Source organism: Canis lupus, chromosome 22 (assembly GCF_011100685.1).
Source record: "Canis lupus familiaris isolate Mischka breed German Shepherd chromosome 22, alternate assembly UU_Cfam_GSD_1.0, whole genome shotgun sequence".
In the NCBI taxonomy this organism is placed as follows: domain Eukaryota; kingdom Metazoa; phylum Chordata; class Mammalia; order Carnivora; family Canidae; genus Canis; species Canis lupus.
In genome coordinates this window covers 57,971,444-57,986,702 of record NC_049243.1, presented here as the reverse complement: position 1 = coordinate 57,986,702, position 15,259 = coordinate 57,971,444, and the positions used below count along the sequence as shown (strand labels likewise).

The window sequence follows — 15,259 nt, the reverse complement described above, 5'->3', positions numbered from 1 at the left end:
CAAACTCCTTCAAATCATTAAAACCGACCAGTTGATGTTGGTTTTACAACAGAATTCTAAATACTGTCATTAATGAGTCTCACACAAAATAGTTTAATGTGATGTGTAATGCAATACTTTCTACTTACTACACCTGCCAAGGATAAAATAAGTATGAGTGGGAGACACAGAGGGAGTGGTACAATTTTGGGGTGTCCTTAAGTGGGTGCCATGGCCCCCCCACCGTGGGGTCATATGAAACATTTACCTCAGTGGATTCATTCTGGTTTGGGGACAGCTGCTATTTTCCAGAGGCCCCTGAAAAGGGAATCTGGCAGTGCACAAAAACTCAGAAAGCTGGTAGCCTTGCTTTGTCGGGGGAGGGGGCACTTGTTGGCTGGAAAAGTGGGTGGGGGAGGGATGAAAATCGCTCACCTTGTGAGTTAATTACCAAATTATAGATGACTAATGGGACAACTAAGTGAATAAATGAAAGCAGACCCAGCAGAGACCAAGGTACAGCGAAAAGCCTAGTTGATGTCTTAGCAGGAAAAGCAGTGGTAGGCACTGCTGGCACCCTGCCCGCCTCCCTGGAGTGGCAGCTACATGGAAGACCAAGTGACAGGGGGACACCTCTATAGCACCTGCCACTCATGGATTCTCCTCCCTCTTAGACACTCTATGCAGCGCCACTCTCCAATCCATTGTGCACTGGTGGTCGGCTCGCCAATGCACACGTGAGTGCTTCTGGGTGTCCCCTGCCAGGAATCAGGTTTGTACCTAGAGACAGTGTGCTTTCATGATAACCATGTACTTTAACAGGCTACTGTAAGATTGAATACAGTGAAATAGGATTATACCGAGACAGTTTCTATGAAAATTGAAGTGAACTTATCTGGAAGAATTTGATGAAAGCAACCTTAATTTTGTTTTGGTTTATATTTAGATAACTTTTTCAAATTAGTGTAGATAGGCAGCTATAGATGCCAAGGAGAAAACTCTAGAGCTAAGTCATCTGAATTAAATTTTTTCATGGGAGTTAATAAGTTCTTGCTCTGCCATCAATAAATAGAAACAGGAATTCATAGACACTCTATTATTTATTATCTGTTAATGCAAGAAATACCATGACAGGGGGATCCCTGATCCCTGGCTCAGTGGTTTGGCACCTGCCTTTAGCCCAGGGCATGATCCTGGAGTCCCAGGATCAAATCCCACATCGGGTTCCCTGGGTGGAACCTGCTTCTCCCTGGGCCTGTGTCTCTGCCTCTCTCTCTCTCTCTCATGAATAAATAAATAAAATCTTAAAAAAAAAAGAAATACCATGACAAATCCAATTGGTGGGACCATTAGCAAAAGCATCCACATGAGTGAATCAGTATTTATATGGTTTTATGACATTCAACCAAAATATTTAAGGTGTGTAGGATTTGTGTGTATAATTCTGTGCATTAATCTTTTCTTTTTTCTATTAACCAGCCATAGCCCCAATCGAAGAAGATAGTAGGATTTCTGTTGAGTAGTCTTAAACTTGCCTAGTGAGCACGTAATTAGAAAAAGAAGCCTTCAAGAACAATTCCAGATGTTGAAGGGTATCGGCTTCCCTCACAGGGACCGCCTGCATTCCCCAGATGGGGCCGGGCCAGGTGCACAGGTCAGCTCTACCTTCTTAGTTTTTTTCAACCACTTCTTAGTTCTTTTTTTTTTTTTAAGAGGCATCATTTCTTCAGCTAATCTAATTCTTCTTCTTCTTCTTCTTCTTCTTCTTCTTCTTCTTCTTCTTCTTCTTCTTCTTCTTCTTCTTCTTTTCTTCTTCTTTTTCGAGTGGAGAGCTCTAGAGGGAGAAGGAAAGACAGAATTTTAAGTAGGCTCCACGCCCAGTGCAGAGCCCACTGTGGAACTTGATCTCACAACCCTGAGATCATAACCTGAGCTGAAATCAAGAGTCAGGCACTCAATGGACTGAGCCACCCATGTGCCCCAGAAAATCTAATTCTTTCCATGAAGTCAGTTGAGTATAAAGGTAACTAGTAAGCCCTTCCATTTTCTTAGAGTAACCTACATTCATTCTGTCCTGAACCATTCAGTTGGTTTATAATTTCACTCTCCATAGACGATCTTACGCTCGTTCATTTGGTTCACTTCTGGGGGATGATGCCTGAAAGCAAGCGTTTGTGCATCCTGTGGGCACTAGTCAGAGCACACAATGGTAGGCTAGCATCGGTAACTTAATGTAAAGATGTCCTTCGTGCTGCATTTCCCACCTCTTGTTTTCTAGCCTCCTTTTAAAATTAATATCACAATGATCTTAAACTTAAAAACCACCAGCATCTGATATGTTATCCCTTACCAGAAATCTTGTAAGAGTTAGGAATCTAATGTGATATTTGAATTTAAAAGCCATATAGGAAAGGAAGACGGGCTTTCAACCACAGACTAATTTTCTATCATCATCGCCAGACTAGGGTGTTTGGTGTCACAAAATCTTCCATGCCACGGTGGGGGGACCATGACTGGGGAGCCGGAGCTCAGGTGTAAAGTCATGTTTCCTTCCACCAGCACCATTCTGACCCTGGATGGGTGCTTACATCTCTGAGGGATGAGCATTGTAGGCATTCTGATCTGTAAAGTAGAAAAGAAGAAGAGAATTTCCTTATAAAATTATTGGACTGGAATGCATATAAAGATCTGAGTGTGTGTGTGTGTGTGTGTGTGTGTGTGTGTGTGTGTGTGATGAGACACTTAGTAAACCATCACTAAATGTTTACCAGTCCTGCCACTAGGGCTGCTAGTACTACCACTACCGGAACTACTCACTGTGTATTCTTGGGCATGGTTTTAAACCTGTGATAGTGTGGAATTTTGCTTCAGCCCTGTGTTCCTGCTAAAGAGCGATGGTGAGCCACCCTTTCCCTCCACCATCCTCTTTTGTTCCTTCCAGAAAACCGCTAACCGGGAGAGACCACCCACTCTTACTCTTCCAGGATAAGACTCACCTTCACACTTCCTCAATGACCAGATAAAACCTTCGTCTGCCTCTCACTGACCCACGGGCAACCCTGTGCCCCACTTGTCCTTGTCCACCTGCCTCCATGGAACCCCAAGCCTGTCCCTTTGCTCTGAGGTGTTACTGATTGGTGAAGGTCCTCCTTATCACAATAGCGGGAATGGACTTGCCTCCTTCATTATCTGTGTCCGTTTCCATGTTGATAAATGATCATTGGACCTTCACTGCTATAACTTCCTTATGGGGGTGCTGTGAGTTATAAATGTTGTTAGCACTGAAGTGCTCAGCAAGATACTTACACACCATGAGGGCTAAATATCTGCCAGATATTTTTAACAGGAGCAATACGTTGTGTAGTAATTTATGCTTTACAAAATCATGTTGAAGACTGCCTTTATTCAATCATGGGGATAACTACTGCCAAGACAGAAAAATTAATTCCCATTCTACAGATTAGAAAACTGAGAAACGCCTCTTGGCACATCCAGATCACCCATTGGCCAAAACTGAGTTCAAACCCATAGTGTATTTGATGGTAAACAGCCTAGAGTAGAACTGAATAGTCGAATGCAGCATTGGGGAAAAGGTAGGATCGTATATTGATTTCCTATCTTCCTTTTTTCCAAGTATTATAACCCACGCTTGTCACCCTGGGAGGGTGTTATGGGAACCACCACTGCATTTCTGGCCACACACCCATCTTCACCTTGCAAAGCATCTGAGTAGTAGGATCATTTCTGCTAAGCCCCAGGAACCAGCCCTGCAAATCTATTGTTAGTCCAACAAGCACGGAGGAACATACCCAATTCAGTGGATGTTTATTGATGACTCTGCTTTCTGCCAAGCAAGCAGCAAGGTGCTGCAGAGAGTGTCCCGATCCTTCATGCAGCAGGTGACCTGGTGTGGGTGGCGCAGGAAGTGTCTTTGGATGAGGGCGCAGATCCGTGCTCCCTCCCTCCCTCCTTCCCTCCTCCTTCTCTCTCTCCTCCTTCCTTCAGCTATTGGTTTAGTATCTGCTGTGGGCAGCAAACCCAGTATATATTGGTGGGTATATTAGACATACGCTCTGTTTCATAGAGTTTGCAAAATGAGAAAAGAGACAAATGATAAATAAGCAAACAGCATTGTAAAGTACCCTTTTAGGCTCTGGCACACAAGGAGAATATTGAACGCCGCAGAATGGTGCTGTGTTCTGTACGGCAGATGTTGACTGCGCAGGAGCTGAGAGTCCTGCAGTGTCCCCTTCACCTTTGTTCGCTGGCCTCAGATCCCTCTTCTGCTGAAGCACGGCCATCACAATGGCTCCTTGGTGTGGCCTGGTTGGCATTTTCTCTTACATACTCTGTTGCTTCACACAGAAACACTACTATCTTCCTCGCCCCCTTCAGAGGGAGTGTTTTTCTCATGTGACCCTCCAAAGCATTCTATTCTGTGCAGATGTTGGAGGCAGAGGGTGTTAGAGAGTCCCCTGGCAGAAAAACAAGTCTGTCTTTCTAACAAAAATAAACAGACAGCCAAATGTGTCCAAGAGGCAGGGTTGAAAATAGCTCAAGATATTAGGCTTTCTGGCTTTTATTAGAAACACAGCCTCCCCCCTCAGAGTGGGGCCAGCATTGCTACAGCTGGAGTACAGTGAGGGAGTGGGTTCTTTTGGCCGTCAGAGCTCTGGGGTGAACAACTTTTCTCTGGGATGCAGCGGGGGCAGTGGGAGGGCTCCGGGTCCTATCAGCAGCGGGAGGCACAACCTGAGAAAGGCTCCTGTGCATTAGGCCCTGTGAGGCTTTTTTATTTGTTTTTTTCTCTGAGCAATAACCTCAGAAAGCACGCACATCCCAAAACCCATCCAGAGTAGATTTTGCAATAATATGAAAAAGCTAACCCAAAATCAATCTCCCACTTCCACTTACATAGGAAAGAGTGACACACACGATTGTGCTTATTGAAATGACAATGTCAAATGTGAGCCAAAGTTGTATTCGGAATGAGCCCAGTATTAGGGGCAGGGGTCCAGGGAGCCATTCATCTATCACCCCGACTCACAGGAAAACCACAGCCATCTGTGGCACTTGCTTCACAGAGTTTGGGAATAGGTTGTTTCATCATATGCTTCAATGTGAGTTTAGACCATCGGTGCTACTGGTGATATATATGGTAACAATTCGAATTCGATTTAAGAGATAAACCATGCTGAACCTCACCGGCACATGAGGTCCCGCCTTTGCTCACCTACTTTCTCTTCCTCTAGTCTCCCCTCCTTCTTTTTTATTTTTTCTTTTCTTTCCTTTTTTTTTTTTTTAATAAGATTTTATGTATTTACTCATCAGAGACACAGAGGGAGGCAGAGACACAGGCAGAGGGAGAAGCGGGCTCCATGCAGGGAGCCCGATGTAGGACTGGATCCCAGGACCCCAGGATCATGCCCTGAGCTGAAGGCGGATGCTCAGCCACTGAGCCACCCAGGTGTCCCCCCCTCCTTCTTTTTTGAGTGATGACACTGTTGCCTCCCTTTGGGATAAATCAATAGTAGGACATCGGCTCTGGGACCCAGGTCTAACATGATCTCTCTGGACCTCACAAAACTGGGTGATAACTTCAGGACAGGGAAGGCACAGTGAAAGATAGACCATGAGTTTTCCAAGATGAAGAGAGCTGATTTCATTATATAAATGATAACATGACAATGGTGGGGAAAGAAACATGTAATACTATAAATGACAAGGAAGGAAAAATCGCTAGTAATTCTTTAGGGAAAACTCCTGCTAATGTTTTTTTTTTTTTTCCTGCTAATGTTTTTATATTATTCCCAGAATTTTCTCCGTGTTTGCATATTTGTACATATGATTTTTTAAAGGCCACATTATAAGGCTTCACCCTTCTTAACGGACACATCTGTCTGTGTGTGCAGTAATGTATTTAACAATGCACCTATTAGTGGTCGTTAGATTTCTTATATATCTTATTGGGAGCAATGCTGTGACATATTATGTCAGCTCTCACATATTATCTGTGCATCTGTCTCTTTATTCCCTTAGATGAATTTCTGCCAATAAGGGTGCTGGGTCAAAACCTGCTGGCATTTGAATGTTGATTCCTACGCCCTTAAGGCCATCAGAGAGGTTGACAACATCCAGCCTCACAAGGAGAGTCGCTCTGTGGTGCCCTCAGGCAGTTGGGAGGAGTGGGCATAGACTTCAGTTGAAAGATGAGCAGGAGGGGCTCATCTATCAGCACCGGGAGGCAGGTGACTCGGTGGTTGAGCACCTGCCTTTGGTTCCAGTTGTGATACTGGGGTCCTGGGATTGAGTCCTGCATCAGGCTCCCTGCTTCTCCCTCCGTGCTTCTGCCTCTCTCTCTGTGTCTCTCATGAATAAATAAAATCTTTAAAAAAGAAAGAAAGAAAGAAAGAAAGAAAGAAAGAAAGAAAGAAAGAAAGAAAGAAAGAAAAAGAAAGAAAGAAAGAAAGAAAAGAAAGAAAGAAAGAAAGAAGAAAGAAAGAAAGAAAGAAAGAAAGAAAGAAAGAAAGAAAGAAAGAAAGAAAGAAAGAAGGAAAGAAAGAAAGAAAAGTAAGAGCAGGGAGTGCTCTTCTTTTTTTAAATTTTTTTATTTATTTGAGGGAGAGAAAGAAAGAGAGAATGAACAGGGGCAGGGAAGGAAGCCCACCATGGGGCTCGATCTCAGGACCCTGAGATCATGACCAAAGCTGAAGGCAGATGCTTAATCAACTAAACCGCCCCAAGGGAGTGCTCTTCTGACTCAGTGGCCCTTCTTCTGGCTCTGAAAAACATCTAGAACAAATTTCCCTTCAAGACCAGCTTCTCACCATTGAAAGAAATCCACTCTAATCCCCCCAAATGTCCCACATTTCATAATTATTGGGAAGAGAATACCGAGAGATACAGAGGTGTAGGAGAGGTAGACGGGGCTTCCCAGTGTGCACGTGTGAGCAGGGAGAGAGTCACAGGAGGGAAGCCAGGAGGGGAGAAGTCAGGATGGGGACTCAGGGGTGAGAATCCAAGCAACGTTACCACCGGCCAGAGGGGATTCAGTCCTATTTTTGTGCGTGAAGTTGCTCATTTCACTTCAAGCAACAATCACCATCATTTCTCAAGCAATCACTATTTTATATTATTTGCATTGGAAGAGTCTGGAAAGATCGACAACTGAACGTAACGATTTCCTTCTGGAGGGTGGCATTGGAGGGGCAAGGGTAAAATTTTTCATATTTTATACTTTTAGAAGTATTATTACAAGTATCTTAACATTTACTTCAAATTTTATGAGTTTTACACATTAAGTATTTGCTGCTTCAATAGGTAGCATTTCAGATGCTGGGGGTTCTCTAGATCCACCACAGGGAAACATTGTGTTGGGAAGAACAGGACCACAGACCAGAAAAATCCCTTGTTGAAAAGATCAGGAGTGAAGTTAAAATCAGCCGGGTCGGGATGAGCCTGCTGTGCTTGTTTCTCCTCCGGTCTATTCCACGCCCACATGGAACAAGCACAGGACAGGCACCAGGGTGGCCCAGCTGTCATGCTACCAACAGGGACAAAGGGAGCGAATAGAGCTCATTCTTGCTGGATGGCTGACATTATTAAATGGACTATGCCCCAAACCACTGTTCATGTGCTCCTGTGCGGTCTTCTTTCTGGGCTTTTCACAACCACCAAAGCTCGGGCTATCAGCAGGCCGGACAGATGACAGAGTTCGGGCAGTGCGGGGTTAGGCGCTTTGCCCAAGCTCCCACGACACAGTGCATCACATCGGAGACAGCATCGCACGCAAGGTAGACCATGATTTTCTGTACCGTAAACAAAGTTTGGTCTAGTAACAATATAAGATGCCATTGAATAAAATGCCAGCGTAAAATGGATTGAAAGACTGATTTTAGACACACGACCAGGGGGAAAAATATGCATCTTTTGCTCATGAACTGCAGGAGTGAGCAGGTGCACAGAGCCATCATCTGAGAGAAACCCCATCATCTGAGCACAGGTGGCACCTCAGGCCTTCCCCTGCGCCAGGCAGGCCCTGAAACTGCAGAGGGCACACTGACAGCCACTCACTCTCCTTCCCTAATGCCGGCCAACCCTGGGAGCACCTGGAAGGGTTATGGTGGCAGTTTCAGCTCCCAGGCTGCTTCTCTGTCTCAGCAGCGTGGAGGTGAGCGTGTCCTGCTCCGAGATCCCTCAGCACATCAGTGAGGATCTCATCCCTCTCTTGTGTCCCTGTCATTTCTTACCCTGCATCATCATGATCTGTGTCCCAGTTTCCTCTCCTCCATGAGCTGATAAAACCATTACCTTTGGACCATCTTGATTTTCCCATCACTGTGCCCCCAGGCGTGATCCTGCCAGGTGGGCACGGTGTCTGTGCTGTACACGAGCCTTCCCAAGGACATGCAGAGAGCCTGGTTTGGATGTGAGAGGGAGAAGGACAGCACTTCCCAAGGCTGACTGTTAGGTTTTGAGACTGGGAGACCAGAAGACAGACGGTCATCACTGCGAAGTTGGGGAGAGAGTTGGGAGGGATGGTTTGTGGAAGAAGGATAATGAATCTCTTTTTTGACTTGCTTGAGTTTGGGAAGACCTTGACGCTAAGCAGGGGACCGGATCTCTGACGCCGTGTGGGATGACGCAGTCAGCTGCCCTGTGTCCGGGCAGGCTGAGCACCCACCCGCAAGCAGCTGGACACTTCCCTGCAAGCCCTGGGGAGGCCAGGCTGAGCCTCCACCTCTCCCAGGCTGCTCTCCCTCATGGTCCCACTGCAGACAGTGTGGGTGGGAGGGAAAAGAATGCCTTATTTCACAGGCAGTGATGGAAGGGAAATGAGAGGAGTTCTGTGAAAACACTTTTTAGAGGGTCCTAGGACGGTTTGTTTGGTGTGTCAGTTGTGGTCTTTATGAAATGTCTCCAAACAATGGTTTTGCAGGGGAAGAAGAGCAAGCTCTGAGGCCAGGTACTATCTGGAGTACCTACCCCAGGGGGTTGTTGGTTAAAGAAGTTAGGATGTGAAATTTCTCAAGCAGTCTCCGGCCCAGGGTGAACACTTGAGAAGTGGGAATAAAGCGCTTGCTCTCAGGTTCACGGTGAATTGTATGTGCAATGGGAATAGGGTGAGAACCCAGTGGGGGGTCATTTGAACACAGCCTTTCTGGGAACATAAGACAAGAATTGAGATGGGTCCGGGGAGATTTCCTCAAATAAGTTCTCTGGGAAGGAGTAGACCTCGTCCAAGGCAAGTTCTGTTAGAACTGGCTCTAGTTGGAGTTCAAACGCCCCCATGACCCCCTCGCGGCTCAGGGACATAAGGCCCCATCATCTGGCCCTCTGGGAGCCAAGGACAAACTTTTTCTGAGTCTCCAAAGAAGGAAAACAAAATAAAGCCTGGGGTGTGGCAGGTGTTCTCCATGCTAAGTATTCAAACTCCTCGTCTCTCTTCGAGGACTAAATTTAGGGGAAGGGCCTTGCTTTGGGGTTTGGCCTCTATTCTCCAGGATGGGTTTCCTGTACGATAGAGGGATCCCAAGGACACCAGACAGGGGCTGCGAGCCACGCAGGCACAGGCCGAAGGCTGGAGGGGAGGCTGCCGAGAGGAGGGCAGGGGCTCTGAGGCCCAACCCCGCCCTCGGCAAGCTCCGGCCTGGGGGGACATTTGACTGCAGAAAGCTTCCTGTCAGCACACAGAGAGCTTCTTCAGGTTCCAAATCTACAAAATAACACTAGATGCCTTCCCCAGGGCATCTCTTGTAGCGAAACAGTCGTTAAAGGTCCACCTGGACCAACGTTCTCACCCGCACAGAGGAGAGAGGGCTGAGCTAAACTTGGCCTTGGAATGAGAGGCCCACCAAGTGCCTCTGAGGCCCAATGAGTAAGAGCTGGCTATAAAGACTTGTTTTGTCTGTAGCCATCCGGAGACACTTCACATTTCAATTGGCTCCAGAAAGCTCTGCCCTTTCAAAGAAAGAAGGAAAAAGCAAAGCAAAACAAGGCATCTCTAGGTGACTGATTCTCAAAAAAGGATTTCCTCATTAGCGAGACATATGCCCGGAGCCCTTCTGATAGTTGGACTGTATGTTTGCCGTTTTGCTGTATGACTCAACACCTCTGGGATTAGATTCCCGTGCATGTGTTGTGAATTGCTTCAGATTCACTAGTTTTTCAAAACTGTGCTCAGCCAGCTATCTTGCCTAACGTGATCATTAGTTTCATGTGTCAACTTAGCTGTGCTATAGTGCCCAGATCTCCGGTCAAACTTTTTACTAGATGTCTCTGTGAAGGTATTTTTAAGATGAGATTAGAATTTTAATCAAGTGACTTTGAATAAAACAGCTTGTGGGTCCTCCATCAGGTGGGTGGGCCTCGTCTAATCAGTTGAAGGCTCTAATAGAAAAAACCTTAACCTCTCCAGAGGAGGAGGGAATTCTGGCAGCAGACAGCATTTGGACTCAGATGGCAACATGAGCAGCTCCATGGGTCTCCAGCCGACTGGCCCACCTGCAGGTGTTGGGCGTGCCGGCCCCCCATCTCACAGTCTCTCAGGGTTGCTGATTCTCTGGAGAAATAGAACCTGCAGGATGGTGTAAGTACACCACATGTGATACCTGGGACACACTTACACTACACACTTCCTGGTTGTGTATCTGACACACTGGAGCGGCCACCCTGTATTTCCTCTGGCAGCCTTCATTGGAGGGGCCGGTTTGTTCCTTCCTCAGGTTATCTAAGCCCTGCTCTCTCCTCCACTCCCTGGGCCCTTGCTCACAACTTCATCCCTGGCTTGCGAAGCCACCCATTCCTTGTCACCCCTCAATGCCCATCCTGTCTGCTCTAGCCACTACAAGGGAACAAAGCCCTAAAAGGCTTTCCTCTGGCAGTTCACAAATTCCATCTTTTGCAAGATCAGGACAACATTCCTTCTGACATGGTTGCAGACAGGCTGCCCCTGTATTCCTACCTTCAGGGGACACAGCCCTCTGCTGTGTCACTGTGCCCTCTCTATCTGCCTCATTCCTGCCTCACGGGGCCCTTTCTGCCTCCAGCAACGTCTGTGGGGTTTTCTTGGTACCAAAATAATAATACAAGAGGAAATAGGACTAAGATCCAGAACTTTGTCACCCACTCTCCTCCTCAGCACTCAGTAAATGTTTGCAGACTGAATAACTGATGGTATACTTAATACCATTGGTAAAAATAATCCTAAAAATCTTAGAGATAAAAGTCCTAGAACATTGTTTCTAACTGCTTGTCTAATGTTTGCCCTTTCATTGTCCTGTTTTCTGGGTTGTCGTGAGCCAGGGATCATCAATGATGGTGGTTAAGGCCGTTGGTACTTACTGTGTTTGAGGTTCAGCAATGTTAATAAGGAGGTACTGATGCCACTGCAGGCTTACAGATGAACCAACTGGCCTGCATGGAACATTCAGAGCGTTTTGGGGTCCACTTAGCAAGTTTTGGGCACCAGGCCCAGGCCATTTGGGCTCCAAATTACCTGAACACTTTCGGTTGTAAGAAATCTTTATTAATGGACAATATTTTTGTTTTTAAAGTTCTTCCTGAGAAAGTGGCTCTCATGCCTTCCTTGGTTTCCAGAAGGGAGCATGGAGAGCTGGTGAGGAGTTCCACTGGGTGCATGCATGCAGGTGGAGGAGAGCACCATCCAGCATAGCGTCTGCATAATTGGGTAGCCAAGGCACCTTGCATGCTCCAGGGTCCCAGTGGGGCCGAGGCAGACATAGCAAGCCCCCCAGGACTCTCCAGGGTGCCTGGTGCTGCTCTGTAACGGCCCTGCGGGGGTGGGGAAGGCCAGGGCCTGGTGTGAGAAATCTGGAGCCTAGGAGTTCAGAGAGGGAGCTGCCCACACTGTCCTGAGGCCCTGGCTGACAAAGACAGACCCCCAGGGGGAAGCACACACCTTTATTTAAAAGACAATCATTATATGGTTTCACTTATATGGGGAATATAAAAAATAATGAAAGGGATTATAGAAGAAAGGAGGGAAACTAAGTGGGGGAAAAGTTAGAGGGAGACAAAATATGAGAGACTCCTAACTCTGGGAAACGAACAAGGGGTAGTGGAAGGGGAGGTGGGCGGGGAAATGAGGCGACTGGGTGATGGGCACTGAGGGAGGCACCTGATGGGATGAGCACTGGGTGTTATACTATATGTTGGCGAATCAAACAGCATATATATATATATATGCTTTTTTTTTTTTTTTTTAAGGAGTTCTGTATTAAGTAAACGGGCCTTACCAGGAAGGGATGAGGCGAGAAAGCAGAGGTAAGGGGGACCTGGGTGATCACAGAGGATCAGGACAGGTCCAGAACAGGAGGGGCACGAGCAAACAGCGCAGCCCACTTGCTCTGATTCTTCTGGAGCCCCCGCTTGGGAGGTAAGGACGCGCCTCTCCTCTCCTCCGAGAACAGTGAGGGCCCCCCTGTCGGAAGGGCGCACACCTGTCTCCGGCGGGGGCAGGTCAGAGCGGCGGCCACCTGCTGCCCTTGCCACAAGCCCTTCCCTGCACCTCGGGCCCTAACCGGGCCCTAACCGGGGTGGCCTTGTTACCTGGATGTGGGAGGACCCTGCTTGCCTTCCCAGTGCCTGCCGATCCCCAGCCGGGCCAAGAACAAAGGAGGAGAGGTGCAAGGTGAGTAAGCGGGAGGGGAGGCTGCGGGCTCAGGATCCAGAGCCCCGGGGAAGGGCCTGGCCATCTTCTGAAGTTAGATGACTTCTGTGTTTACATTTGCACCCTGGGTGCTGTGTCCCTGGGTACTCTGTTCTCTAGAGATATGTTTTTTAAGTCTTTAAATCTGTATTCTCCGGTCTTGCTGAGCTGGAAGGCAGGAGGGAACACTCCACTGTGGCTTCAGATCCTCTCTTAGGAAGTCAGCCCTCCCTCCGGAATCTCTGCCCAGGGGGCTTCCCTGGTGGAGACAGGAAAGCTGGTCTGGCGATGCCTCCTTTATCCTAAACAGGAAGGTGCCCCCCAACAGCTGACAAGCTCTGGCTGCCCAGGGCTCAAGAATTCCAAGATCAGAGAGAGGGCCAAACCACCCCCGGCTCTGTGTTCTTGCTGCCAGTGGTAGTAGTGGTGAAAACGGAGTTTCAGGAGAGCTCTGCGATGTAGACGGACGATGTCCCCTGGGTGAGAGCCGTGTCAGGACCATGGTCTGTGTTCCCAGAGATCTCTCCATCATCAGACCGTGGTGCCTCTTCCTTGTGAGGATGTTGGGATAAGGCTCGGTGTACACAGGTGCTGCCTTCTGGGACCAGAGAAGCCAGGGGAACAGATAGAAAAGGTGATTCTTCCCAATTCCTCTCGTCCTGCTTCGGGGTTGGCTTGTCCTTGCTTTCCTGCCTTTGGAGGAAGGGGACAGCTAGAATGAAGGCTGTCAGGGTGAACAGTCCCAGGAATAGGAGTTGCAGCCTGGCTGTCTATACTGAGTGCCAACTGAGCAGGCTGCTTGGTGGCAACTGGTCAAAGGAGTCTGCATTTCCATGCATCTGACCAACCTAGTGTTTGGGCTCCATGGGGAGGGAGGTGGGAAGCAGCCCAGGAATGCTGGCCTGGGGATCTGTATGGATGCCTCTCCCTTGCCCTTGGCCCTGCAAAGGTACCGATGTCTCATTTCCAGCCGTAACTTTCCCTGCTGGTCTGTATTTCTCTGGGCTTCTCTTGCAAAGCTGACCAGGCTTGGAAAATCCTAGCTCTGTCTTGTTCTGCCCTGCACCTTCACATTCGTCCCCCCTGTGCCAGGCAGAGGACTCCTCTGGGATCCTCCTGGTGTGTTCTTCTGCTTTCTTGCTCGCCTCCGTATTTGGGTGTGTGTGAGCGACTGTGCGTGAGTGTGAGCTTGTGCAGCCAGCCAGGGCTCACATGGTCCCGCTGCTTGAGCACCAGATGGAACCTTTCTGTGAAAGGATTATAGAAGGAGTATTAATTAACTTCTTCTCTTTATTTTTTTTAAGAAGAATTTTTGTTTCTGACAGACTAAGAGTTAGAAGATTGCATCTTTCATTGAAAAAAAAAAAACTGTTCAAGGTCCAAACTACCCACTTGGGGTTTCAAAAAGGTGCTGGAAAGGCCAGGAAGCACACTCTAGTTAGGTTGGCAGCTGAAGGAAGGGCCCACCTCTCCTTCAGAACAAAGGAGCCCTCGATTTATACCTCTATAGGCCGATTTGAGTAAGTTCAATCTTTCCATTAACCCCTGGTAGCCATAATGACTTCCTAATACCAGTTAATTAACAAATACTGGTGTGCCACCCAATGGATTCCTGCGACTGTCTTTGGTGTGGTCTCCGGCCTGCTAGGATGAAGTGTGAGCCTCTTTGTTCTCCAGTCACTTTTCCTGTAGGCTCACAGCACTTTGAATCTCAAATGAGCTGCCTAATTAATCCCCAGGACTCTCCTGGGGGAGGAAAAGGGCCTGTCCATTATCTTCACTTTGCAGATAGTAACAATTTATAGGGCTTGGCTGGGGTCACAGGAGAATTAGCATCTGAGCCAGAATAAAATTCCCAGTTCCCAAACCCCTCTACTCTTATCCGGTTCCCTAGACAACACGGTTTCATCCTCTTGCTATATAAAATTAGTAACCACAGCCAGGCCTCTCTGCATCAGAACGAATGACTGTCCCATCCATGTGGCCTGGTGGCCATCACACAGTGGGAACAGGTACCAGAACATGGTTGTTTGCGGGGAGATATCTTACCGAAGAGGCACGATTCTGTCTTTGCGAAAGCAGAGCCACTCCCTGGAGCCAGCGGCTCCCAGAGAACAGGTGCTCCCGGGTGTCTCCTGGCCCCGGGACAGGTGGGGTGGGGGTGCTTTGCTCTCTCTCTCTCCTTGTGGGTAATGGTTGTGCTGTGGCCAGAGCCACCTCCCTCCGCGCCAGGGAGGAGCCATCCTAATAGCATTGCCTGGCTGCAGTATGGGCCTCTGTGTTTCTAGAATGAGACGTCTGACAGGGAAGGATGCACATCCGAGTCGTATTCTTTCAATTCCACAAGCATTCATTAAGTACTGTCTGAGGAAGAGCCTGCGCCAGGAGCTGTGAATGGGATCCCAGGCAGGCACATTTCCCGGAGTGACTGTGGAGCGACCTTTCCCATGTGCTCCTTTGGAAAATCAGAGAGGCCTTGGTGATCTCTTGATTCCCTCCAGCTCTAGGGTTCGGGACGCTGTGATCACTCCGGACGTGTTTATCTTATTTCTGATGTGCGATTGTCCCAGACTCCTAACTAGGCTCCCGACCCTCTCAGTTAACATAAAC

The 15,259-nt window shown here is 47.9% G+C and overlaps 1 protein-coding gene across 4 annotated transcripts; it reads right to left on the bottom strand.

Moving 5' to 3' along the window:
• Positions 1-1,060: 1,060 nt before the first annotated feature.
• On the bottom strand, positions 1,061-4,424 carry LOC119865156 (protein FAM133A-like). 4 transcript variants are annotated; one of them, XR_005376091.1, is made up of 4 exons: positions 4,122-4,424; positions 3,789-3,883; positions 2,568-2,601; positions 1,061-1,813 (listed from the first exon to the last, which is right to left on the bottom strand). XR_005376091.1 is itself a non-coding variant. In XM_038569392.1 (2 exons), exons 1-2 carry the CDS (start codon positions 4,311-4,313, stop codon positions 1,715-1,717), a joined length of 291 nt encoding a protein of 96 aa, XP_038425320.1. In that variant the 5' UTR covers positions 4,314-4,424; the 3' UTR covers positions 1,061-1,714. The 4 variants fall into 4 exon arrangements, 1 of the variants encoding a protein (XP_038425320.1); XR_005376092.1 differs by lacking the exon at positions 2,568-2,601 and having other exon boundaries at positions 3,789-4,002; XR_005376090.1 differs by lacking the exon at positions 2,568-2,601.
• Between the last annotated feature and the right edge of the window lie 10,835 nt (positions 4,425-15,259).